The sequence below is a fragment of the Crotalus tigris genome, unplaced genomic scaffold (assembly GCF_016545835.1).
Source record: "Crotalus tigris isolate CLP2741 ecotype Arizona unplaced genomic scaffold, ASM1654583v1 scf7180000024280.1573445, whole genome shotgun sequence".
NCBI lineage: Eukaryota > Metazoa > Chordata > Lepidosauria > Squamata > Viperidae > Crotalus > Crotalus tigris.
In genome coordinates, this window is record NW_024100452.1 from 397,858 (window position 1) to 424,431 (window position 26,574).

Below are 26,574 nucleotides of genomic sequence, written 5' to 3' on the forward strand. Positions count from 1 at the left end.
TTGCAATTAGTCACGTTTGTGTTTTTTACAGTTTCTTTCACCAATCCATTCTTCTTGCCCACCTGGTTAAGAGGCAAAAAGAAACAATGGCTTAAAAATGAAACTAAAGTTGCAGCTAAATAACTCTTATTAGTATACTTCCTTCTCCCTTCTTTTTCAATCTACCTCCCTATTAATAAATGTTCCCTCTCCAGTTCTGTTTCCTACTACTTTAGTGAAACTCTATAAAGAAAGGGAAATCAATTTAAAATAGGCTGTATTATCAGTCAGAACTAAAACTTTCGTTGGCTGCTTTCTCCTTTTTTGAAAAATCAAATGTTTCTCTTTGAGTGTGTCTCTCTCACACACACACATATGCACACAACCAGAAACACCGGAAAAATGAGACCTTAATTTAAAGCTTAATTTAATGGCAGAACTCTGCTTTTCATTTTTAATTTTATAGTTTCTCTGCTGAGGGAGGATTTGAACACCCATTATTTAAAATTAATATTAGGAATTTGGCATTCTATTTTGCTGTAAGTAGCATATAAATAAAATCAGATAATAAAGAAAGCAATATGTACAGGATTGAGTTACACTCCTTATAATATCAGATATGCTAAATACTATACAAAAATCTACCAAATTGAAAAGGGAAGACAGTTTATTATTTAATTCACATTAGTTGCAATGCACACCATAAAACATACAACAGAGTTTCATATGCAATTGAAAACTATGATCTACTAGACAATTGGCTTTTAGTTGTTTAGAAATAAATATAAAATAGCATTGTTGCAGACCCAGATTCCAAGAAGTTAAGGAAATCACACAACTTTACCTTAAGTTTATCAGGTGAAGTATATGGTGCTTCAGGAGCATATATTCTAAAAATATCAGCAAGACAACATGCAACAAGCAAGCGTACATCTTTGTCAGGATGCTTAAGAAAAAAATCAGACGCAAGATGTAAAGCAAGATTTAGATACAACTCTTTTTCCTCTTCAGAGTCCTGGTCCATATCCATAAAGGTTTTTACAACCATCTGCCAAAATAATGTTCAAAAGTTAGCAATAATTAAAAAGAAGACATTTTGTATACATACTTACATATATACATACTTACATAAATACATACATACATACATACATACATACATACATATTGTTGTTGTTTTAACCATTTAGTCATGTCCAATTCTTGGCAACTTTATAGGCAAGTACACTCCATGCTACCCTCTCAAACACATCTTCTTTCAGTTGTTGGATGTTTATCTTGTATCAGATTTGATATTATCAAGCCAGCAAATTCTTTGCTTGCCCCTTCTTGATCCACTAACCATTTCTAGCATCATTGACTTCTCCAATGAATTTGCATGCATGACATGGCCAAAGTAAATCAGACGTAATCTTGTGATTTTGGCTTCTAGTGACGTATCTGGTTTTATATGTTTTAACACTTCTGTTAGTTATTCTGTTCATGGTATATGCTAGTGGTGGCGAACCTATGGCATGGGTGCCAGAGGCGGCACTCAGAGCCCTCTCTGGGGGCACGCGCACCATTGTCCAAGTCCTAGGCCTTCAGCTGGGTTTTATAAAACCGTTTCGCTTTAGACCTCCGCTATGTGCAAAAAAAAAAAGGTTCAATCAATCAGTCAATTTCAACTTCTCATGGGAAAAAAAAAGATCTTGCAAAGTTGGAATTGATTGATTGAACTTTTTAGTCCCACCCAGTCTGCCATTACCACTGCAGCCACGCCCACCCAATGGGCCACGCCCACTTGGCACTCGACAATGCATAAGTGGGTTTTGGGTTGCAGTTTGGGCACTCAGTCTCTAAAAGGTTCGTCATCACTGGTAAATGCAATAATTTACACCAGCATCACAGTTCAAAGATGTCAATTCTTCAGTCAGAATATGTACTTCTTAATAAGGAACTATAAAATGATATATAACTAAAAAAGTATTGGAGGCATTGATGTATAAGTATTTTTGAGAGGTAACTGATATATGCATCTGCAATAAAAATATAGTTTATGACCTGAAAATAAAAATAAATGTGAATAGTGAAGTGCATTGGTGCTTTAAAAATCATGTTTGTTATTTTTTATGATGCTATAATGTCAGAAGTCCCTGCCACACCCCTGTCTCCAACAAGAAACAAGCCGTCGAGTTTACAGATGGTTGGTTTATTCACGGAAAGCGCTGGCATACGGTATCCAAAGAAACAGCAAACAATGCTGAAAGGCTGAAATCATTCTTTTTAACAAACAAAACTAAAATGCATCAGAAAATATTAATAAGATTTTGTTTTCAGAAGACAATTTGCTTTTTAATACCCATATTTATTATATTTCTTCTGAGCATAGTATGAAATATATTAATGTATTCCACTTTAGTCTAATAGCAACCATTATATTAAAAAACTCTAGGTTGGTCATCTTGCTACAACCCTGAAAGACAGCAGTGAGATTCAGTTTCAATCCAAATTTTAAAAAGCAGCCCAATTTGATGGAATCTAAACTTTCATGTCTATCAAACAAACTCAATAAAGGGTTTTAACATTTTGCTTTCCTTCTTTGTCAAATTTGGAGATTCTCTTAATTAATGGGATGGAGGAAGAATCCAAAATACTGTCACATTCAATTTCAGAAAAGTGATACTTTTATTTAAGATTTATATTCCTCCAGAAACTTAGCATGGCATAAACAGCACTCTCAGCATTGCAGAAATAGTACTTTCACTTCAGTTTTTCCTCATAATAAGCTGTATAATAGGGGTTGGACTGAGAATAGTGACTAGCCCAGTGGTGGGATTCAGCTGGTTTGCACCACTTTGGTAGCTAATTTTTTTGTTCCCCAGGCCCAGAATGGACTTCTGGAAGTGGCATCCAAACAGAAAACCGGTCTTTCACATATTTGAATCCCACCACTGGACTACCCCCCCCCCAGCCTTCCAGTCCTAGGCTAATATCTATAGTACTAAAGATATTGAAATCGAATGCTGTCCATAGTCAACATATCCAATATTGTCCTGATAATTCACAATGTCACTGACAAATCAATTTCTTTAGAATATTATGGTTATTATTTAAAAATATAATTACTGAACAAATCTTAACATTTATGCAAATATTCACTTTATTAAAAAAACAATTTATTATATCAAACAACTCCACAATAGAACAAAAATCATAGCCACACACATACTGCCCCATACAGAAATCCCTTAGTACAAATCCCTGATAGATGGCCCCTTCAGCCTTTGTTTAAATACTTCCTAAAACAGTGTTTCACTGCTGAACAGCTCTATCAAGTCTTTAAATCATAACTTTCCTAGTATCTACAATTATTGTTCTATTGTTTTCCTGGTTCCTTACCTAGAATTATATTTTATAATTGTCAAAATTGAATAACTGCCAGCCTCCCAAAAAAAAAAAAAAAAACCAGCCGAGAGATGGGAAGTCTACTATTCCTTCCTTCTCCAACAGAAGACTTCCCTTTCACAAGAACCACTGTAGCTATGACATTTTAGGATCTATATAATAATATAATTGATTTCTCCTCTCTTATCTAATTCATGAGCCAAGGTGGTGCAGCAGTTAGAGTGCAGTACTGCAGGCCACTTTAGCTGACTGTGTTCAGCAGGTCAGCGGTTCAAATCTCACCAGCTCAAGGTTGACTCAGCCTTCCATTCTTCCGGGGTAGGTAAAATGAGGACCCAGATTGTTGGGGGCAATGTAAATATATATATACATTGCTTACTGGTGTACACCGCTTAGAGAGTGCTTGCACTTAAAGCGGTATATAAGTCTCATAAATAAATAAATAAAATAAATAAATAAATTAAAAAAGCTCAAGGAATCAAACATATTTACTTAGAAATATTGAACAAAACAAACATTAAAATAGAGAGCATGAGGCAGCTTAAAAGTTGTCGGAAACGAAAAACATGCTCTGCTTATTTTAAGCAGAAAAATGATCATCACAATTCAATTTAACAAGCAACTAAAAAAGAGATTCTTATAAGGAATTTTGTTTCATTGAATTAATTCTACTCATCAGAAAAACTTCAACAACTTACTGTTATTTACATCATTAACCTTTTTGTTTGAAGATAAAACAATTTCACACACATCCAATTTTGAGCTGTCCAAATAAACTTCACAATATATAATATACTACCCACTCACTTTTAATCTTCGTACCATCTCTTCTTTTGAAATTTTGTCAGATATTTCTTTAACTCCTGGAGGATATGTAATTTTTCCATCATTGGCTCTTGTCTTTGAATGAGCCATAGTGCTATTTTAAACCTAGTAAAGAAAAAAATTAAGATATTGATCACAAAAATATCATTTTTTAAAAAAATATAGATCAAACAGCCAATAGGCTGTATAAATAGTTAGATATGTGTAGCATAGATTCATAGTTTGGTTTTAGCTCCAGGTAGAATCCATCTAGTCTAATAAGTTTGCATGCAGGCAAGTTTGCAGGTAGGCAATTTCAGTATCCCACATCTACATGAATGCAAGCGGACCCCATTCCTTAAGCAGTCTTTTTGTTATTGCCTCATATTATGAAACACTTTGAGCAAGAGAATAACCTGGCTCCTTCCTTATTAGCTTTTGGCAAGATGTTCAAGACTGTTTATTTATGCAAGTATTCTAGGATTAAATACTGGCAGCTGATTATGTAGGCATCTATCTCTTCCTACAACTGGAAGTATATTATGTTGATTTTATGTTGACTTTGCATTTTACATAAACCACCAGGACTGAGTTTAACCTGGGTATATAGAAATACCTTATATAAATAAATCCAATAATTATTTGCAAATTATTGTACAGGAATTTTGTAATCAACTGCATTGCTGAAATACAATTGTAACATATCCATTAGACAACTTTCTACTGAACAATTATCTGCTTAATAAGGTTATCTTAGAAAAGATGTAACCAAAGGTTTACATCTCAGCAAGAGTATCTATTTTTCCCCAAAGGAGATGCAGAAAAACTAAGATACATCATAATTATTCTAATGCTTGATTCATTCACTCACTTTGCTCGCAACAGCCTCCTACTCTCTCTTGCTCTTTCATCACCCACTTTGCTCGCAAAAGCCCCTCGCTCACTCTTGCTTTCACTCACACTTTGCTCACAAAAGCCTCACTTGCTCTTTCACTCACTCACTCATACTTTCCTCGCAAAAGCCTCACTTGCTTTCACTCACTCACTTTGCTTGCAAAAGCCTCTCCCTCTCTCTCGCTCTTTCACTCACTCACACTCTGCTCGCAAAAGCCCCCTGCTCGCTTTTACTCATTCACTTTACTCTCAAAAGCCCCTCACTCTCTCTCACAGCTTCACTAACAAAAGCCTCTTCTCTTCCATTTCTCCGTGTGTTTTTCTCTCTCCCTCTCCCGCCAAAACCTGTTCCTTTTATTGCTTCTCCTCTCTCAGCCCTCCTCCTCCTCTTCCGAGTGCACCAGAAGTTCCAATCAGCAGGCAGCTGCACGCACAGATCCTGGGGCTTCTGCCAAGCCCTGCAGCTCCAGCTGATCTCTTCCAGGTCTGCACAGCGCTGCTTTAGCTCATTCCTTCCCCCGTTACACTTGGCTAGGGGTCATGTACTACTGGCGGTACACGTACCACCGGTGGTAATTTGGCACCTGGCAGGTAGTGTGCGACCTTCCTAGAGAAGTGGTAGCAGGGGAAAGAGGAATGAGCTGAAACAGTGGCAGCGCCACACAAGCCTGAGGGAGAGACAGCTGGAGCTGCAGGGCTGTCGGGGCTTGGCAGAGGCCCCAGGATCAGTGCCAGGCTCCAGCTGATTGGCACTTCCAGAAGCTGGAGATGCCCTGAAGAGAAAAGGAGGGGTAGAGAGGAGAGGATATAAAAGGAGGTTTTGGTGGGAAAAGGCCAGCGAGGGGTTGCCCCTTAGGTCTTGCTCTCTTTACTTCCTCTCTCTGAAGGTTGCCTTTCTGGTAGCCATCACGTCAGCTAGACATATTTCGGAACTGTCCGCCCTCTCGGTCAGAAGTGATCTGTGTATGTTTCTGGAGGACAGAGTGGTCCTTAGATTGGACCCTTCCTTCATTCCGAAAGTCAATACATGGTTCCATAGGTCCCAGGATTTGATCCTTCCTGATTTTTGTCCCAACCTGTCACATCGTCTGGAGAGACAGTGGCATAAACTAGATGTGCGCAGGACTTTGCAGTATTACGTTAAGTGGACTGCCACTTTTCGAAAGTCGGAGGCCCTGTTCGTGTCCTTTCAGCCCTCTTCCATGGGTAAAAAGGTATCATATTCAACCATTGGGAGATGGATCAGGGCATGCGTTGCCCAGTCTTTACCAGTGCCGACAAACATCACTGCTCATTCAACACGTAGCGCCGTCACATCAGTGGCCTGGTCTACCCAGGCTTCTGTTGAAGAGATCTGTAGGGCAGCGACTTGGTCTTCTCCCTCTTCATTTATAAGGCATTACAAACTTGATAAGTTCGCTGCAGCGGATGCCTCATTTGGCAGAAGGTTCTTGCAGCAGGTTGTTTCCTCACAGGGGACACATGCCTAGACTGTCCCTTCCGGCAGGGACATGGGTGGCTTTGGTATGTCCCACCAGTGGATGCTACATCTATCATGCTGGAGAAGGGGCGTTGTCTTACCTCTCAGCCTTTTCTCAGCATGATGATGTAGAATCCACACCCACCCTTAACAGTCAGTCTAGGCAGGTGTAATTACAGGAGGAGCCACTGCGTCAGACTTCGTCATGGTTGCTTCACCTTGTCAAAACTGGGGAAAGGACTACCCAAGGAGGCGTGGCTGAAGTTTTTTTCTTAGTCTCAACTGAGCAGGAAGGCTGAGATTACCAGAATTGATTCGAGGGACTGCATTTTGAATCTCCTGTAGACTGGGAAGTAATTTAGTCCTTTTAGGTCTAGAATCGCCCTCCAACCTCCCGAGGCCTTGGGAACTACGAATAGGATGGAGTAGTACCCTTTTCCTATCTGGTCCCGTGGTACTGGTTCTATGGCCTCTATTTCTAGTAGGTGAGATATGGCTTTGGACACAAGCTCGGCCTTTTGAGCATTTCTTGAGGTGGGGCACTGAATGAAATGGTCTGACGGAATGAAAAGGAAATCTAAGGCAAGACCGTACCTTATGGTCTCCCTCACCCAGGTGTCGTTGGTGGTGACCTCCCAAGTGTCGCTGAACAACGCTAAGCGACCTCCTATGGGAGGGTCCGCTCTGGCGTCACTTGGCTTTCCTGAAGGGGCGACCCCCGCCCCTCGAAAGGGACGTTTGGACTGGAACTGACCCTTCATTCCAGAACCCTGGCGGTCCTGTTGTCGATCCTGCCTGGGGGAGAAGGAGCGAGAGCTTCTGGACCAATCCCAGGATTGTCTGCCCCAAAAGAGCTGCCTCCCTTCCCAAGGGCCCCTGGCCCGAAAGGCCTGTCTGCGAAAGTCCTGTTGAGGACTTCTGTCCACCTTCTTAGAGGGGTGCGCCAAGACCTTTCGCTTATCCTTCTCTTCTATCAGGAACGGTTCAAGAATCGGGCCAAAAAGCTGCTTCCCACTATAAGTATCTGTCGATAGGCGCCACTTTGATTTCAAGTCTGTCTTCCAGTGTTTGAGCCACAGGAGTCTGCGTGAAGACACCGTGGCCGCAATGGACCTGGCAGAGAACTTTGCAGACTGTAGGGAAGAGTCAGCCATGTATTCTGACGCCGCTACCAGTTTCCCTAACGTCTGGTGAGTATGCACCTGTTCAGGGGGAATCAGAGCCTATAACTCACGAAGCCACATAATAGATGTCCTTGCGAAAAAGAATGAAGCTGTTGCTGCCTTAATCACCCATGCCGAGGCTTGGTGAGCTCTGCGGAAGGAAAATTCAAACCTTTTATCCTCCGCCTTCAGATTCTCTGCCATATCTCCGGGAATTGTGGATGTGAAAAACAGAGAGGTGAGCGGAGTGTCCACTGTAGGCACCTCTAGAAGAGAGTCAAAGGAGGAAGAGACATTAAAAAGTTTCTTATCCGTGCTATTGGGGGAAGGCAAAGTGGCCAATGAGGTCCACTGCTTCTCCACGATAGTGCGGAATATGGCAGGACAAGGAATTGTTTGTCCTCCACTACCTTTTCCGCAAACAGAGGATTAGATTCCTGTGTAGCAAAGGTAGATGGTTTGGGTTCCTGTTCCGTGGCCAATTTGGCCGTGGTACAGGCCTTCAGAAGTAAAGATCTGAACAAGGATGGATCAAAAAGGCCCGTTGTAGGAGTTGGGTCCGGAGCCGCCTCCTCATCCTCTGACATGGGAATATCCACTGATTCCAGGTCCACCGATTCACCTTCCCCTAATTGAGATGATGCTTCAGATACACCTGATCCTGGTATCTGAACACGCCCTGCCTGTAAGGCAGGTGTGGGCGGAGGCGGTGGTGCCTGGGGAAACCCTTGACTCATTGAAGAAGCCATGAATTGGTTAAATGCCTGATGCATGTAGCTCTGGAACTGTTCTGCCCACATGACCTGCTCTGTGGAACGAGCACCAGCTGCTGTGGGAAAATGTGTGGTCACTGGAACTTGTTGTGTGATGGAAGCAGAAGAAACAGAAAGAGGAAGAAGTGGAGGAGGAGGAGGAAGATGGGAAGGAGAGGAAGAGGGACTAACCTGTTCAGTTTCCCCTTGAGGAGACCAAACCCTGGGGGCATCATAAGAAGGCACACTAGGAGGCTCAAATGGGGATCGGTCCAGTGAAACAGGGGGAACCACTTCAGCCTCACTTGAGCCTTTGAATTCTGGAAAATTCTTTTTCTAGTGCCTGATGTCTCCTCAAAGCCTCTCTCTCAGCAGCCTTGGAGGGTTCCTTGGTGGTTAAATGCTTGGTTTTAGCCTTCTTCTTCCCCCCACATTCAATTCAGAAGATCTGCGCTTTGGTTGTGTGGAAGGGACTCCAGAACCCTGCAATGTCTGAGGAGTTTCACTGTCTGCCATTGCTCACTGGATATTCTGAGTAGGAGATATCCAGGAATGGGGGAAAAATACGCAGATCTGGTTGTCAGAGAGGGAAGTTCCCACGCTCTGAGCAACAGCAATGGCAAACAGCCCGACAGTCCACTAGAACTGCCTGGTTAGGCCCTGCTGACAACAGCGCCTGCGAGCTACAAGGAACAGGAATTCAAATAGTCCCTTATTATAAACAAATTGTATAATGTGTAAATATTCCTAATACCACTCTTCCTTTATTCAGAAAAATAAGGTAGCCAACAAATACCGTGTAATTTTCCCCCTCAGGAGCTTAGCACAGTAGGCTGCAGTATGATAACTCAGGCCTGTGGAGAAAGGCCTACAAATGGCGACCTCGACCAAGGTGGAATCCAAAATTGCGGCCGCAAGCCTCATGCCTTGCAAAATGGCAACACCCCAGGGAGAACTTCCCCAACGTCTAAATTGACCGGATAAACAACAATACTGGGGATCCTGCAACACCTTACTGCTTCCCCCTCTTCATCTATAAGGTAAAAAACACTTGCGGTTGTTGCGCAGCCTCCGCTGCGATCCGGATCAAGGCTTGCACCTGCTGGATCCTCGTGGCCACAAGGGAAGAACGAAGCCTCCCAACTAAGTCATGCCCCAGGGTAAACGCCGAGAATCAATCTCCTCCTAATCGCCGAATGCAGGCTCCATTTTAGCGCTTAACAGCTCTTCAGCGCTATTCCAAACTCCGATGAAGTCGGAGTGATCAGCCCCAGAGGTCTACGAGCCTCTGCTGACTAAAGCTTTGCCTGCCTAACACTTCAAACTGCTAACTGCAAATAGTAATTATCAAAAACAAAAAAACAACAGAAACAGAAGTTTATCTATACAATCAAATACTTAAATTCTAGTCTAGCAGAGGAGCTACAAAAATTGTGTCTACTCTGAGCATAGACTAAGTTAAAACTGGGAAAGGACCGCCCCAAGGAGGCATGACAAAACTTTAAACTTAGTCTATCTGAGCAGGAAGGCTGAAATAACCCACCGATGGATGCTACATCTGCATGCTGGAGAATCTTTAGTTGCCTCCAAACAATGGAGCTTGCTCCCTTTTCCCCTGCAGGGATCTCCCAAAACCCAGAGTTAATTTCAGTCTCTCACCACGCTTGCAGTAAGAGTCCTTCAAGCAAGCTGGCTATTTTCCAATATGCACATGTTCAGAAGGCACTCCGACTCCCAGCGCCATAGGATCTGAGGAAAACTCCAGCAAGTTTACAAACCAGAGTCAGGAATTCCAAATAGAAGTGGCAGACTGTCAGGGAGACGAATAGTTGTCTGCCACGCCTATTCGTCTCCTCCCCTGCCTTTTATCCACAGCTGAAGGTGGGGCTCTGTTAGCAGCGGTGACTCTTCTGCTCTGAAGACCGGTGTATAGCCTCTCGCTATGCTCTTCTCAACCTCCGCCGTGTCCGCACATCCATTATTGACCCCGTGTGATCCTCCTCTCCTGAATCACTTGCCTTTTGGTTACAAAGCTGGGTCTTCTCACATGGAGAGGGAGTGGACCTCCCTTTGATCCACACATTTTGCCCTCCTGTACACACCATGAGCAACCTGGCCAAGGAGAGCGAGCCAAGCAATAGCAGCCTCAAGGAGAAGGTAAGCTCAGCCAGGCACCCCCTTGGGGAAGGCTAGGCTGAGCTGGGCACTTGCCCTCCATTGCCCAGAGTTCTGGACAGCAAAGGAACCGCCACCTAAGAAATTAAAACTTTTTTCCTTTTTTTTACAATTTGTAACATTTTATTACATTATGGAATAAAATACAAAAATACAAAAGCAAATAGTAGGACACAGTGGGGAGGAAGAAGGGAAAAATGAGGGGGAGAAGGACAAAAGAAAAGGCATTGACTTCCAACTTCCTCTGTTGCAGTAGAATGAAGCATTAACATTGAACCTCAACTTTTTACTTTTCCATAATAGTATAAACTAGCCATTTCTATAACAACAAATGAATCTAACCAGTAAAATCTCGCCCCCCTTTTTTTAGTTATCAAGTTTTTGACACCTTGCTAAGCACTGGCAGTACTCAAATATCATTTTGTCCTAAAAGTGGAACAATCTGTGAAAAGATTGAAAAGCCCTATACTAGAGCATACATACTACAATAAATTATAGACTACACATGAAAAGACATTCCTACTATTGCATCTCCCAAAATTTCAACAGCCATTAAAGTCTTCCATAACTTAACAAATCAAGTTTATTATCCTTTCTGGGGTGTTGTGAGAAGGGGCGTTGGTCTTACCTGAACGCCTTTTCTCAGTACGGAGATGGATAATCCACGGATGGGTTTTCTCTGTCTGCCTGCTCTTGAGACCAAGTAGCCAAAGCTTGACACGCCCCCACTTCCTGTGGAGTCCATTCTTAACGAGGGCGAATTGGCTGATGATTGACGAGGTATTGGCTCTCAGCTCCCTACTAGCGGCCTGCTGGCCTTGGGGTGGGTGTGGATTATCCATCTCCGTACTGAGAAAAGGCGTTCAGGTAAGACCAACGCCCCTTCTCCAGTACAGGAGATGGATAATCCACGGATGGGACGTACCAAAGCCTCACTGTCCCAAGGGGTGGGAAACAGATAAGGCCGGTAGATTGATCTCTGAGACAACTTGCTGGAGGACCCTCCTACCAAAGGAGGCGTCCGCCGATGCAAGGCGGTCTATCTTGTAGTGTCGTATAAACGGGGAAGGCGAGGACCATGTCGCGGCCCTGCAAACTTCCTCGATTGACGCCTGGGTAGCCCATGCCGCCGAAGTTGCAGCGCTTCGGGTGGAATGGGGTGTGAGATGACTTGGGGGCGGCAGAGATGATACATTGTAAGCTTCTGCGATACAGCTTCGGATCCACCTTCCAATGGTGCCCGCGGAAACTTTCCGCCCCAAGGTGCCCGCTTGGAAGGACACAAATAGGGCCTCCGATTTGCGGAAGGGTTCTGTACGCTTTATATAACGCCGCAAGGCTCTGCGGACGTCCAATGTATGCCACTGCCGCTCCCGGTCATGTGTTGGATTTGGACAGAAGTTTGGGAGAATTACTTCCTGTGTCCTGTGAAAGAGTGAATTCACCTTCGGTATGAAGGCAGGATCTAACCTAAGGACCACCCTGTCCTTGTGGAAAATGCATAGGTCGTTTCTGACTGACAGTGCGGCCAGTTCCGAAATTCGTCTGGCCGATGTGATGGCAATCAGGAACGCCACCTTTAGCGACAGGTGTCGCAAGGAAACGGTCGCCAATGGTTCAAATGGTGACCGAGTGAGTGCGTGAAGGACTCGCGGTAGTTCCCAGGACGGGTACCTGTGAATTACTGGAGGTCTGGTGTTATAGGCGCCCTTGATAAAGGCGCGGATCCTGGGGTGGTGAGCTAAGGGAACCGAATCCGTGCAGGTGAGGAGGGTGGACAAGGCCGCCACTTGCCTGCGGATGGTCGCGGGGGCGAGGCCTCTGTCTAGTCCCTCCAAGAGGTAATCTACTATCTGAGGGATGTAGAGTTTGTGTAAGTCAAACTGCCGTTCCCTGCACCAAAGGCAAAAATTTTTCCAAGTGGAGTCATAAATGCGGTTTGTTGCCGGACGGCGTGAAGCTTGAATTATGGTAATGGCCCCGGGAGAGAATAGTTCCTGTGCCATTATCTGGCGCTCAAGTGCCAGGCGGTCAGTTGTAACCATTGGGGTTCCGGGTGACTGATGGTTCCCTGGTGTAGGGACACTTGATGAGGGGGAATGTTCCATGGGGGCGACTGAGACAGGTTCATCAGGTCGGCGAACCACAGTCTCTGTGGCCAATATGGTGCTACTAGGATCACTTCTGCCCGCTCCTGAATCAGCTTTCGGATGACCGCCGGTATGAGTGGTAGTGGGGGAAAGGCATAAAGCAGACCCTGAGGCCACTGAGTTCTCAGAGCGTCCGTCCCCTCTGCTCGCGGCTTGAAGTAATGAGAGTAAAATCTGGGGAGCTGGGCATTGTCTGATGATGCGAACAGATCGAGGATCGGGTACCCGAACTTGCGGGAGATGTCTAGGAACAAGTTCGGGTGTAGCCCCCACTCCGAAGGGTCCACTGTGGTGCGGCTTAGGAAGTCCGCTTGCTGGTTGTTGACCCCCGATATGTGTTCCGCTTTTAGTGACTTCAGATTGGGCTCTACCCAGCTGAATAGGAGTCGTGACTCTGTCATCAGGGTTTTTGATCTGGTCCCCCCCTGCCGATTGATGTGCGCCTTGGCTGCTACGTTGTCTGTTAGGACTAGAACGTGGTGGCCTCTGATTCTGTCTTTGAATTGTTGCAAGGCTAGGTGGATAGCCCTGAGTTCTAGCCAGTTGATGTTGTTTCTCAGATCCGTGGCGGACCAACGTCCCTGTACAAACTGGGAGTCCAGATGGGCTCCCCAACCATACAGACTGGCGTCTGTAGTGATGGTAACTCTGACTGGTTCCTTGAAGGGTGACCCCTTGGTCACGGCCCGAGAGCACCACCAGCGTAGCGCCCTGCGGATTTGTGCCGTGACCCTGACTAGGTGGTTGGATGCGCTGGTGTTCTGCCGTTGGTAAGGGAGCAGAAACCATTGTAGTTCCCGTAGGTGGAGCCTGGCCCAGGGTACAATGGCTATGGCCGATACCATCTTGCCCAATAATTGGGAAAGTGTTAGTATCGGAACTGAACGTTGCCTGTGAACCCAGCGAGCCAGTTCCCTGATGCCGGCCACCCGGTCTTGGGAGAGATAGACCATACAGTTGGTTGTGTCTATCATGGCCCCAGATGCAGCAGCCTGGACGAGGGAACTGTCTGGCTCTTCTGAAAGTTTACTGAGAATCCGTGTAATTGGAGGACGCGAATGACGGTCCTTACGTCCGCCTGAGCTGTCTGTAGGGATGTTGCTTGGATTAGTATGTCGTCTAGGTAACATTGGACGCGTATTGGGATTTTTCTCAGTTTGGCGGCTACCGCTGCTAGTATCTTGGTAAATACCCTGGGTGCCGAAGATAGACCGAAGGGGAGAGCTCTGTATTGGAAGTGTTTTCCCCCGTAACAGAAACGTAGGAACCGGCGGTGGTTTGGGTGGATGGGGATGTGAAGGTAGGCTTCCGTGAGGTCTATCGATGCCAGGAAGTCTCCTTCTCTGATGCTTCCCAGGATGGACTGAAGGGATTGCATCTTGAATTTTTTGTATGTGATGTAGCGGTTGAGGTTTTTTAGGTCCAGGATTGCCCTCCATCCTCCTGAAGTCTTTGGAACCACGAAGAGGATGGAGTAAAATCCTCTGCCTCTGTATTCCGCTGGGACCGGTTCTATGGCTTGAATGTCCAACAGGTGTTGGATGGCCTCCTGCATGAGTTTGCGTTTGGTGGGGTTCCTGGAGACCGAGCAGTTGATGAGTCGGTCTGGGGGTGTGACCAGGAACTCCAGGGACAGCCCGGACTGGATGGTTTGTAGTACCCAGTTGTCCGTGGAGGTCTGCTCCCACTGGTGGAAGAAGTGAGCTAGTCTTCCTCCAATGGGTAGGTCTATGTAGGAGTCATTTTGTCTTCCGGTACGGACGACCCGTTCCACGAAAGGGTCGTCTCGACTGGTTTTGTTGTCTGGGCTGGAACCCCGGTCTGTCGTAGGGGCGGCCGTACGGTTTGTTCTGCCTGGGAGTGAATGGCTTGGGTGCCTGACTGATAGGCGTGGTTGTCGGTTGGCGAAAGGACTGCCTACGAAAGTAAGGTGTGGTACGTTTGTCTGACCTTTTGTTCAAGTGTGCCATGACCTTCCGCTTGTCTTTGTTCTCTACAAGATAGGGGTCCAAGGCCTCCCCAAACAGACCGTTGCTTGAGTAAGGGGCGGTCGCTAGCCGCCACTTAGCCTTGGTGTCAGCTTGCCAGTGTTTTAGCCATAGCATTCTCCTGGCAATTATGTTGGATGCTATGGATCTGGATGAAAAAATGGCCGATTGGAACGTTGCGTCTGCAGCGTATTCCGTGGCTGCTACCATCTTAGCCAGGTCCTGGTGTGTTCGTATGTCCTCCATAGGAACTATGGTTTGTAGTTGTTGCAACCAGATGAGGGTGGCCCGGACAAAAAAGGAGGCCGAGGTGGCTGCTTTGATGGCCCATGCCGCTGTCTGGTGGGTTTTGCGAAAGGCTTGTTCCCACTTTTTGTCATCTGCCTTAAGGGCCTCCACTAGGTCCCCAGCCATGGCTGTCTGGGAGACCAAGGGGGTCCAGGCTTCATCTACTTTAGGAATTTCTAAGGCCTCATTGAGGTCTGTGGCAGTGCTGTATAATTTTTTGTCCGTACCACTCACTGATGGGAAGGAAGCGGGAGAGTCCCATGGCTTCTTGATCCCTTTCAGGAAAATGGCGGGGCAAGGTATATGGTGTTGTGTTGTCACCTTTTCTACGAATACGGGTCTGGATGTGGTGGCCGGTGTCGCTTGCGGCTGAGAAAACTGATCCGTCCCCATGTCCGCAATGGCTGTGGCCTTGCGTAGTATCGTGAGGAAGCGGTTGGGATTAAATAATCCCCCTGAGGGGGGCTCAGGGGGAAGTTCCTCATCCTCTGACATAGAGATCCCAGGTTGATCCTCCTCTTGTGGTGAAGAATAACCACTCATGGAGGACTGGGCCGGGGAGACGGGTTCCTGAATGCCTGAGGACTCTGAGGGGAGTTCCGAGTGTGGCATGGCTGAGATGGAGGGCCCCTGGTCGTGGTGGGCGGAGCGCTGTGCTAGGGCTCGGTCCACCACTTTGGTTAATAGGGCCTCTAGCCGTCCATCTGCCCAGATGTCCCCTATGTCATTACCTTTGGGTGTGGTGACCGCAGGTGGAGAGTTGGACTCAGTGGTTGTGCCTGCCGCCGTGGTTGTTTGTTGGGCTGATGTAGATGGCGGATCCAGTGGTTGCGGTGTTCCTGGAATGGACCACGCGCTCTGGGTTGATGTGGATGGACCCAATGGTAATTCCATCTCGGTGGCCGCTATTTGAACCAATTCCAATTGGGCCTGCCTCTGCGCTCTGGAGAACTCCTTCTCCAGGGCCTGGTGCCTACGGCTGGCTTGCTTTTCCGCCAACTTGGAGGGCCTCTTGAGCGAGTGTTTTGTCTTCGCTTTGCACTTGCCTGCCACCTTCTGGTCAGAAGGTGTGTTGCAGCCGTAATTGGGAGATGGAGGGGTCGTGCTCATGGATTGAGGCAACGAGGGTCCCTCCATTCCGCTTGAGCAGTCCCAGAAAAACTGAGAAGACGCTCAGGCAGGCAAGTATTGGCGGGAGCGAAATTGGAACAAGTACCAGGACTGTTCCCCTGATCACCCGACCACAACAAAAATATTCTCTCTGGGCTAAGGTCACGGTAGCTGAGGGAGGTACCGAAGGCACGTTTGGAACCACTCTTTGGGTTCCGCCCGGAGGCCTTAGGTGACCAGGCAACGTGCACCAGTAGAAAAAGGAAAAGGGAGGCAAAAAATATCAGTGGCGACCTCAAAAGGGTCTGTAGGCCTGACTTAATACACAGCAGGTATCAAATGGCGGTCACCTAGAGCGGAATTTATTCTTATTAATACTATTACTATTATACTAATAATAGGAACAACAACAATAATAAAATAATAATAATAATAACAACAACAACAATAATGGTGATGATGATAATATTGTGTGTTCTGTCTTTAGGCCTGTTGGCCCTGCAGTCGCTTAATTTTTAGCTTTAAAAAAAATTTTTTTTTAATTATTATTATTATTATTTTTAAAATTTATGTATCTATTTTTATTATTATTATATTTTGTCCTATTATTATATGTGTGTATCGGGGGTGGAGCGCTGGTTGTGTGCTCCTATTCCGCCTCTATCAGTGATTCCAGATATGATGTAGAGCTTCCTTAAGCTCGTTTGCCTTTCTCTGGCAAGAGATGGCAGCCACAGCTTGTTTCTCCCTGAAAAAGGGCTTTGCGGATCCCAGGAGGGTTCTCTAGCCTCCGTTTCTTGGTTGGGGCTTACTCCCTTCCTGTGCTTCGTTTCCCTCTGAAAATAAGCTCCGCAGCCTCCCAGAAGCTGCTTGTGCCCGGGGATTTAAATTTGGCGCGCTGGTGACGTTTTAAGGGAATCCCAGTCAGGGATTGCCTTTGTTGTCTGAAAACGGCAACTAAAATGGCGCCCGCGGTTGCCCTGGGCTGCTAGGGAATCTCCGATGATCCGAATTCAAGTTTGAATCCGGACCTGGAGATTGTTATTTTTTCCCCCAATTTGAGGAAAAAATCCCTTGGAAGGTTGGGGAGAAAAGCTCAGCAAGTGGTCTCTGCTGATGCCTTTTTCCCCCCCCTTTTCCACCTCCAGAGCCCTGGGGCTGACTGGGATCCGTGGGGAGTTTCCCCCCCCCACACCCCCTTTTTCAATTTTAATATAGGATCAGGGATGATCCCAAGGAAAACTTAGTGTTTGGGGAAAAGGTTCAGCAAGTAGTCTCTGCTGATGCCTTCTTCCCCCCCCTTTTCACCCCCCAGAGCCCTGGGGCTGGCTGATATCTGTGGGGAAATTTCCCTCCCCACCAATCCCCTTTTTAATTTTAGGTTTGAGATCAGGACTGATCCCCAGAAAATTTTGTGGTTAAATTCCTATAGGTGGCAATTTTTTTTTTTTTTTGGAAGGGGAAGCCAATTATCAAGGGATAATCAATCAATGGATTTCTTGTCTAACCTGATAAGCTGAGAGCCACGCCAAAACGAGTCTTCTTCGAGCAGAGACCAAGTTAAGAATGGACTCCACAGGAAGTGGGGGCGTGTCAAGCTTTGGCTACTTGGTCTCAAGAGCAGGCAGACAGAGAAAACCCATCCGTGGATTATCCATCTCCTGTACTGGAGAATCAATACTCTCCCTGCTCTATTTAACATCTACATGAAGCTACTAGGTAAGGTAATTTGACAGCTCAGGATGAGATATAATCAGCATTCAGATGATACTCAGCTGTACATCTCCACATTGGGCTAACCAAATGATACTATGGAGGCCTGTGCCTGATGCCTGAAAACTATGGAGAACTAGCTGGAGAGGAACAGTCTTCAGTCTTCAATCCTAGCAAGACTGACTGTCTATGGGTTTGGGGGCCATTCAAATCTTTTAAGATTCCACCTTTAGTTCAAGATATACTGTAGTTGCACCACTCCTGATCAAATCAGTATTTATTTAATTTGTATCCTACCTTTATTATTTTTATAAATAACTCAAGGCAGCGAACATATCCAACACACCTTCTTCTTCTCCCATCTGTGAGGTGGCTTGGGTTGAAAGAAAGTGATTGATCCAAAGTCACTTAGCTGACTTATATGCTAATATACATAATATCAGTATACAATCTGGGAGCTCCTCCTGGATTCATAGTTCCTATTTGAAGAGTAGGTAAAAGCTGTGGCTGGGAGACTTTTGCAGGGTTGCATTTTGTTCACCATTCATCCAATCATCATTCTGTATTCTAGGAAAGTATGTCCTTTCCTAGAACACAAGGCACTACATATGACCATTCATCTTTGGTTAATTCTTCAATGAACTACTGCAATGTGCTGTACATGAGGCTGCCACTGATAATTATGGATATTTCTCAATTCTCAATTTTACATTTTTTATAAACAAGCTTCACTCATTTCCTATAGGTTTTCAGATGCTATTCAAAGTGCTGGTTGTTACCTATGAAGGCCTTCATGACATCAGGTTGGGATACTTGAAGAACTTGATGATACTTGAAAAAGAGACTACTTTATTCAGTAGTCTCTATCCATCCTATTTGTTTCAGAGGCATATTTTGGATCTTATCAACTGAAGAATGGCATCTTGCTATCTAACCCTTTTGAGTCATGGTGTGTTTTTGGAACACCTCATTGAGATTACATTCGGACCTCACCCTGCTGGCCTGCCAGAAAGTGCTGAAGATGTGGATATTTGCCAACTCATGGAGATCAAAAAAAGTGAAGCTCAAGTGGTTTGATATAGGCAGGCCTTGAGTTATGACCACTCATTTAGCAACTGTTCAAAATTACAATGGAGCTGAATAAGGAGGACTTACAACTGCTCTGTGAAGCTGTGGCTATCACTATGTCCCCACAATCACCTGAGTAGAGAACTCAGTAATATTCTACTCCATAGCACCTTCTGCCTATCTGCACTCCATAACAAGCGCGCAGGCACCCAGAGCAATTCCTGCTCATGCTCCTCAGCATCCATCAAAGGCCCTCACCTAGGTTTCCGGTGACGTCGCTGCAAGATGGACACTGGGGAATGAAGCTCCATTCCCCAAGCCCGATTTCTACCAGCTGGGGAGTCCAATAGGATTGAAAGTCACCCCATACAGGCAACTGCCCAAAGGTGAAACTTTGCAGATCACTGGCCTACTTGATCCAAAGGAACCCTCGGGACTGGCAGGAAGAAAGGTGGACCACACCTATGTGATCAGCCAGAAGCAGCTGATTGTCGAAGACAACGAATTCTAAAAGAAGAAAGCAAAACAGCTGATCCAGGTGAGACTACTTTCCTTATCTCTCTACAAGTGAAAATACCGGTTCTGGGAAAAAGCATTCAAAAGCAAAAAATCCCCAAGCTCCAGAGAAGTGGGGCTTTTTTCCTTACCCCTCCCTCCTGAACTATAAGCGGTGGTTTAACTTTGGGGAAATTAAAACTGACCTATAACAATATTGTGAAGATAACTGAGGCATAAAAAAGGATAATTTGGAAAACTTTTGGATTTATAAATCTTTTTTCTTTATTCCTTGTTTGGAAACTATCGGGATTTAACTTCTTAAACTTTTTTTTAAAGTATGGTGGGAATGGACATCTAATGACATTTAGTGGCAAAACAGAACTACATTTAATCTTGCTTTTTTCTCTCTTTTCTTTATCTTACTGAGTTGCTCTGATTGGAGTTTTAAAACTTGGCTGTATGCCCAGCCACAGCTTATAATTTAAACATTTTGGTGTCCTTGGCATACAATAACAATAAGAAGAAGAGGAGGAGGAAAAGGAAGAAGAAGAAGAAGTAGTAGTAGTAGTAATAGTAGTAGTTGGAAGGGAACTTGGAGGTCATTTAGTCCAGCCCCCTGCTCAGGCAGGAAACCCTATACCATGGCTGGCTGTCCAGTCTCTTCTTAAAAACTTCCAGTGTTGGAGCATTTACCACTTCTGGAGGCAGGTTGTTCCACTGATTAATTGTTCTGTCAGGAAGTTTCTCCTTAGTTCTAGGTTGCTTCTCTCCTTGATTAGTTTCCATCTGTTGCTTCTTGTCCTGCCTTCAGGTGCTTTGAAGAATAGCTTGACTCCCTCTTCTTTGTGGCAACCCCTGAGATATTGGAACACTGCTATCATATCCCCCCTTGTTCTTCTCTTTATTTAACTAGACATACCCAATTCCAGCAACGTTCCTTATATGTTTTAGCCTCCAATCCCCTAACCATTTGTTGCTCTTCTCTGTACTCTTTCTAGCATCTCAACATCTTATTTACATCGTGGTGACCAAAACTGGATGCAGTATTCCAAGTGTGGCCTTACCAAGGCATTGTAAAGTGGTATTAATACTTCATGTGATCTGGTTTCTATCCCTCTGTTAATGTAGCCCAGCACTGTGTTGGCTTTTTGGGCAGCTGCAGCACACTGCTGGCTCATATTTAAGTGATTGTCCACTAGGACTCCAAGATCCCTCTCACAGCTGTTACTATTGAGCAAGGTACCCCCTATACTATATCTGTGCATTTGGTTTTTCTTGCCTAAATGTAGAACCTTACTTTTTTCACCACTGAATTTCATGTTTTTAGATAGCGCCCAGTGTTCAAGTCTGTCTAGATCAGCGGTTCTCAACCTGTGGGTCGCGACCCCATTTGGGGTCAAACGACCATTTCACAGGGGTCGCCAAACAACGCATTCCGCCATTTTCCCCCTTTTCTTTAGCTGTGCTACTCCCTCTTATTCTATTGGCTTTTGAAAGCCAATAGAATAGACTCTATTCAAGAGACTCTATTCTATTGGCGTTCAAAAGCCAATAGAATCTATTGGCTTTTGAAAGCCAATAGAATAGACTCTCTTGAATAGAGTCTAATTCTATTGGCTTTCAAAAGCCAATAGGAATTGTCCAGGCTGTCTCTGCCCTGCTGAGCCCGCCAAAAGCCCCACTCTGCAAATGGTGCTGCAAGGCGAACTTTCTGGAAAGCTTCCCTCCCTGCTGAGCAACTACTAAAAGTAAGTAAAAGAGGGCCAAGGGTGGGAGGTGGGAGGCTGGCGAGCGCAGGGAGGGTTGCGTGGGGCCCGGCGGGTGCCTTACCTGCCTTGGGCTGGGACAGCTGGTGGCCCAGCCGGTGGTCGGCCTGCGCCGTCGCTGCCGCTTGCCGTGGCCGCCCAGGAGCGCCTGGGCCTGCCCCGAACAGGCGGTGGCCAAGGTAAGGCTAGCGGAGCAGCGGCGGGTGCAGGGAGGGCTGCTGGTGCGCGTGGGGCCCGGCGGGTGCCTTACCTGCCTTGGGCTGGGCCACCTGGTGGCCCAGCCAGTGGTCAGCCTGTGCCGTCGCTGCCGCTTGCCGTGGCTGCCCAGGAGCGCCTGGGCCTGCCTGCCGCCGCCCCAAACAGGCGGTGGCCAAGGTAAGGCTAGCGGGGCAGTGGTGGGCGCAGGGAGGGTTGCTGGTGCGCGTGGGGCCCAGTGGGTGCCTTACCTGCCTTGGGCAGGGCCAGCTGGTGGCCCAGCCGGTGGTAGGCCTGCATCGTCTCTGCCACTTGCCAGCTACGCCTTGGCTGGTGCAGGGGGCGGCACCACGCATGCGCGGCGCTCCCGGGCAGGGAAATACAGGTAGTCCTCGACTTACGACCGGTCGCCGCGTCGCGGCATTAGGAAGGTTGAGAACCACTGGTCTAGATCCTCCTGTATCTTAAGCCTGTCTTCTGGAGTGTTGGCTATTCCTGCCAGCTTGGTGTCATCTGCAAATTTGATGAGTTCCCCATCTATCCCCTCATCCAAATTGTTGATGAAGATGTTGAAGAGCACTAGACCTAGAACAGAGCCCTGGGGCACCACACTACACACTTCCCTCCATGTAGATGCAGTTCCATTGAGGACCACACACTGAGTACGGCCAGTCAACAAGCTACAAATCCATCTGGTGGTGATGCTGTTTAACCCACATTTTTCTATCTTATCAAGTAGTAGGATGTGATCTACTTTATCAAATGTCTTACTGAAGTCCAAGTAAATTATATCCACAGCATTCCTCTGATCCACTAATTTTGTCACTTGGTTAAAGAATGCAATAAGATTTGTCTGGCATGATTTGTTTTTGACAAACCCATGTTGGCTTTTAGTAATGACTTTGTTTGCCTCTAGGTGTTTGCTGATTCGTTGTTTATTTTTTCCAGAATCTTTCCAGATATTGAGGTCAGGCTGATAGGTCTGTAATTTCCTGGATCCATTTTTTTCCCCTTTTTTGAAGATGGGAACTACATCAGCTCTTTTCCAGTCCTCTGGTAGTTCCCCAGTGCTTCAGGATCTTTGAAAAATATACCTCAGTGGTTCTGAGATCACATCTGCCAGTTCCTTGAGAACCTTGGGGTATAATACATCTGGTCCTGGTAATTTGAACTGATCTAGGCTGGACAGGTGCTCACCCTACCATTTTCTTGCCTATCTTAATTTATGTTTCTATTCTGTTTTTTATGGCACTATTTTTGATAGGTTGGTCTGTTTTTTTCCCTTTGTGTAAAGACAGATGCAAGAAACGAGTTAAATAGTTCTGCTTTCTCCCTGTTGCTTGTCACCTTCTTGCCACTTTCCCCCACTAATGGACCAATCATTTCCTTCACTTTTTTCTTGTTTTTTACATGTTGAAAGAAGCTTTTTTTATTATTTTTGACTTTGGTCGCAAGCCTTAGTTCATTTTGATCCTTAGCTTTCCTCACTTTACCTTTGCAGGCTCAGGCTATTTGCTGATATTCTGCCTTAGTTATATGCCCCTCTTTCCACTTTTTATACTTGTCTTTTTTATCTTTCAATTTATCAGAGAGTTCTTTATTCAGCTATGCTGGTTTCTTTTGAGAGCTGTTATTTTTCTTCTTTGTTGGTATTGTGCTAGACTGGGCTTTTATTATCTCATTTTTCAAAATTTCCCAAGCTTCTTGAGTTGTTTTCCCCTTGAGGATTCTCATTCATGGAATCCTTCCCAAGCCCTCTCTAAGTTTACTGAAATTAGCTCTCTTAAAGTCCAAGACTCTAGTTTGACTGTGTTCTATTGCTTGTGCTTCTATAATGTTGAATTCCAATATTGCATGATCACTTCCTCCCAAGGTTCCTATGGTTTCACACCTTCTATCATTTCATCTCTGTTAGTGAGAATTAGATCCAATATGGCTAATCCCCTAGTTCCCTTCTCTACTTTTTGAGAGACAAAGTTGTCTGCTAAGTTTGTCAGGAATCTGTTTGATCTTCCACTTGGTACAGTTGATGTCAGGGTAATTAAAGTCCCCCATTACTATTGTGATGTGCTTCCTACATACCTTAGTTAGCCGACTAGCAAAAAGTTCATCTATTTCATCTGTTTGGTTGGGTTCCAACCAAACAGATGAAACACAGGCTCTGTGTTCCATTTGTGGGTTTCATCCCATGTTTCCGTAATGGCAACAATATCATATCTGCCCTCATTAACCTGAATTTCTAGTTCACCCTGTTTATTGTTCATACTCTGTGCATTGGTGTATAGACATTTGAGTCCTTTATGACTGACCCTATGTTTACTTTCTACATAACCTGTGTGGTGTCTAAGTTCCCCTATTTTATTACCATCTGTTTGGTTAGTGCACTTTGTGTGGCACTCGCTATTAAAAGCTTGATTTTGCTTGACAGTAAAGTTGTTATTCTTGTCCACACACACATCTATGTTACATGGACTGATAGCCCTATAATTTTTAGATTGCTGAGGACAGGGATGTTTTGTATCAATTAACTCACTGTCCTCGTTTAGTTTAAATATTCCTACAGAAAATCTGTGAATTTATTGTCGAGTAACTCAGTCCCTTTCTTTGATGGATGCAAACCATCTCTTTTGTACATTTTTTCATTGGACCAGCTACAGACATCGTAACTAATATAACCAAAGCCTTCCCCTTTACACCACTCCTTTAGCCACATATTGAATTATGCTATACGCTGACCTTTTCCATTTTGCTCCTTATACACTGGTAAAACCTCTGAAAAAGTAAGCCTACAGCCTATCCTGCTAAGTTCCTGCCCCAAGCTCTGGAAATCATTCTCCAGAGAGTACATCTTTTTGAAACAGATCGTTAGTGCCAAGATATACAATAGCCTCCACATCACAGCCCTTGCTGGCATTCTTGACTATTTTAAAAATACGCTTCTTGTCCCTACTGACAGCACCTGGAAGACACCTGACCTCTTTCGAAACCTCTGTGTCCTTTCCTAAATTTACATCCCTTATAACTGAATCACCAACCAGAAGATGGCTTCTCTTTTTGGATGTCTTTTTGTTCTTGCATGACTGATGTAATACCTGATTTGCACTTCTCCCTGTCGAAAGCAAGTTCTTCATCTAGGACCACGATCCCCTGCTTATTTGAGTTATCATCACAAATATCTTTACCTGTCTCCTTGATGTCCCTATTAAGGTCAGCAAGGGCGTTGTATCTGTTGTGCAGAGACACAGCAAAAGCTTTGTATTTATGGTTCACAGCTCTCGCCCTGCCAGATCTCAGTTGTCCACATTGCCCTTCTCCTGCAGGATCTTTGTGGTAGAGGGGGTTGATAGCACGGAGACTCAATAGAGTAGAAGGGCTGAACTGGATACCTAATTTCTGCCTGAAGAGCATAGATTACAGACCCTAGATAAATAATCTGTCCTTGTAGATTAGTGATTTCTTTACAGATAGGACAGTTTCCAAGTTTGAAAAGAGTACTGCAAAAGACAGCTGCAAAACAAGTGTTGCACTGAACTAAGCCAGACATTCTGAGATACAAGGAATCTCAGACACACTTGCCCTGAATGTACCGCTGCTGTTTTTTATTTTTAGTTAGTAGTTTAAGTAGTTTAGCTACTTTCCTCCTCCACCCTCCACCTTTTTAACTCACAGATTGTAGCTCTTCCCAGCAAGCTCTGGCAGTTTAAATGCAATGGAGATCCAATCAGCAGGGCCTCAGCTACTTTCTTCCTCCACCCTTCTCCTTTTTAACTCACAGATTTATAGTACTAAAGATTGTTGCTGAAACTGAAAACTCTTTTTGGATTTCCCTTTTCTATTTTAACATGGCTTAAAGAATGGATAATGCTTAGAGATAAAAGACTATTATACCAAGAACGGCATGACTTACAAATTGGTTGGCATGCCTTTCTGTGGTATGGGAAGAATAAAGCACGTAGACACTTTCAAAACCACTTTATTAGAAATGCACTTCTTTTAGAATGGGAAAAAATAAAAGCAAAAATTTATATTAAGATACCTGGATGGCTTTCAACAATGGAAGTTTTCGCTTAGCCAAATTTAATTAATTACAACAAAGTTTGTGACTTATAAAGATATTTTGGACAATGAAGGAAAATTGAAAGACAGACAAGACCTACAAGAACAAAGTATTGATCTACCATGGTGGCCATATCTGCAAATTCAAATGAGATATGAAAAAGATATTAAAACAATGGGATTCTATAAGGAACAGACAGAATTTGATCAGATACTGTTAAAAACAGATGAAAAGCTGATTAAGAAACTCTATAAATTTCTGTTAAATTTAAGGATGGAGGAAGAACAAGTTAAATGATGATAATATGAGCAAAGAACTTTGGATATAATATAGAATTAGAAGACTGGCAAAGTTATGGGAAAGAAATGTAAAATTAACTAAAGCAGTGACATATAAAGAAAGCATATATAAAATGTTTTACAGATGGCATATGACACCAGTGAGATTAGCAAAAATGTTTAAAAATGCTTTAAACAAGTGTTGGAAATGCAAACAAAGACCAGGTACTTACTATCATATCTGGTGGACATGCCCAAAAGCAAAAGGATTTTGGGTAAAAATACATTTATGGTTGGAGAAAATGACTAAAAAACAAATAGACTTTTAACCAGAATTATTTTTGTTAGGAATAATAGGAGCAAATTATGAGAAAGATTGTATATATTTAATTTTACGTACTAACTGTAGCAAGAATTGTAGAGATGGGGCGTTGTCTTACCTGAACGCCTTTTCTCAGCATGAAGAATGGAGAATCCACCAATGGGTTAAAGAAGTCTCTAGCCCAATCAGACCAAATCAATCAAGTTGCCACGCCCCCTGCTGGACTGGACCTTGCCCCAGTTTCGAAAAGGGTGAAGCTAAAGACTGTGTGACGTGTTGGCTCCCAGTTCCTGACACTGACCTGACTGTGAACTTCAAAAGGGAGAGGGGGTGGATTCTCCATTCTTCATGCTAAGAAAAGGCATTCAGGTAAGACAACGGCCCTTCTCCAGCATGGAAAAGAATGGAGAATCCACGAATGGGACATACCAAAGCCCATGTGACCCTACGGGTGGGAAACAGGCTGGTCAAGTGTCAACGCTGACTGAACCCCCTGCTGTAAAACAC

At 44.7% G+C, this 26,574-nt stretch overlaps 1 protein-coding gene across 1 annotated transcript in view; it reads right to left on the reverse strand.

Annotated features, from left to right (window-relative positions):
• PDS5B (PDS5 cohesin associated factor B) overlaps positions 1–26,574 on the reverse strand; it is a 105,497-nt gene that overhangs the window by 58,364 nt on the left and 20,559 nt on the right. The window contains exons 2-3 of the mRNA XM_039323602.1: positions 4,174–4,296; positions 824–1,027 (exon numbers count right to left, since the gene is read on the reverse strand). Coding sequence (XP_039179536.1) covers positions 824–1,027; positions 4,174–4,281 — 312 coding nt within the window. The 5' untranslated portion in view covers positions 4,282–4,296. The remainder of the gene's footprint in view (positions 1–823; positions 1,028–4,173; positions 4,297–26,574) is intronic.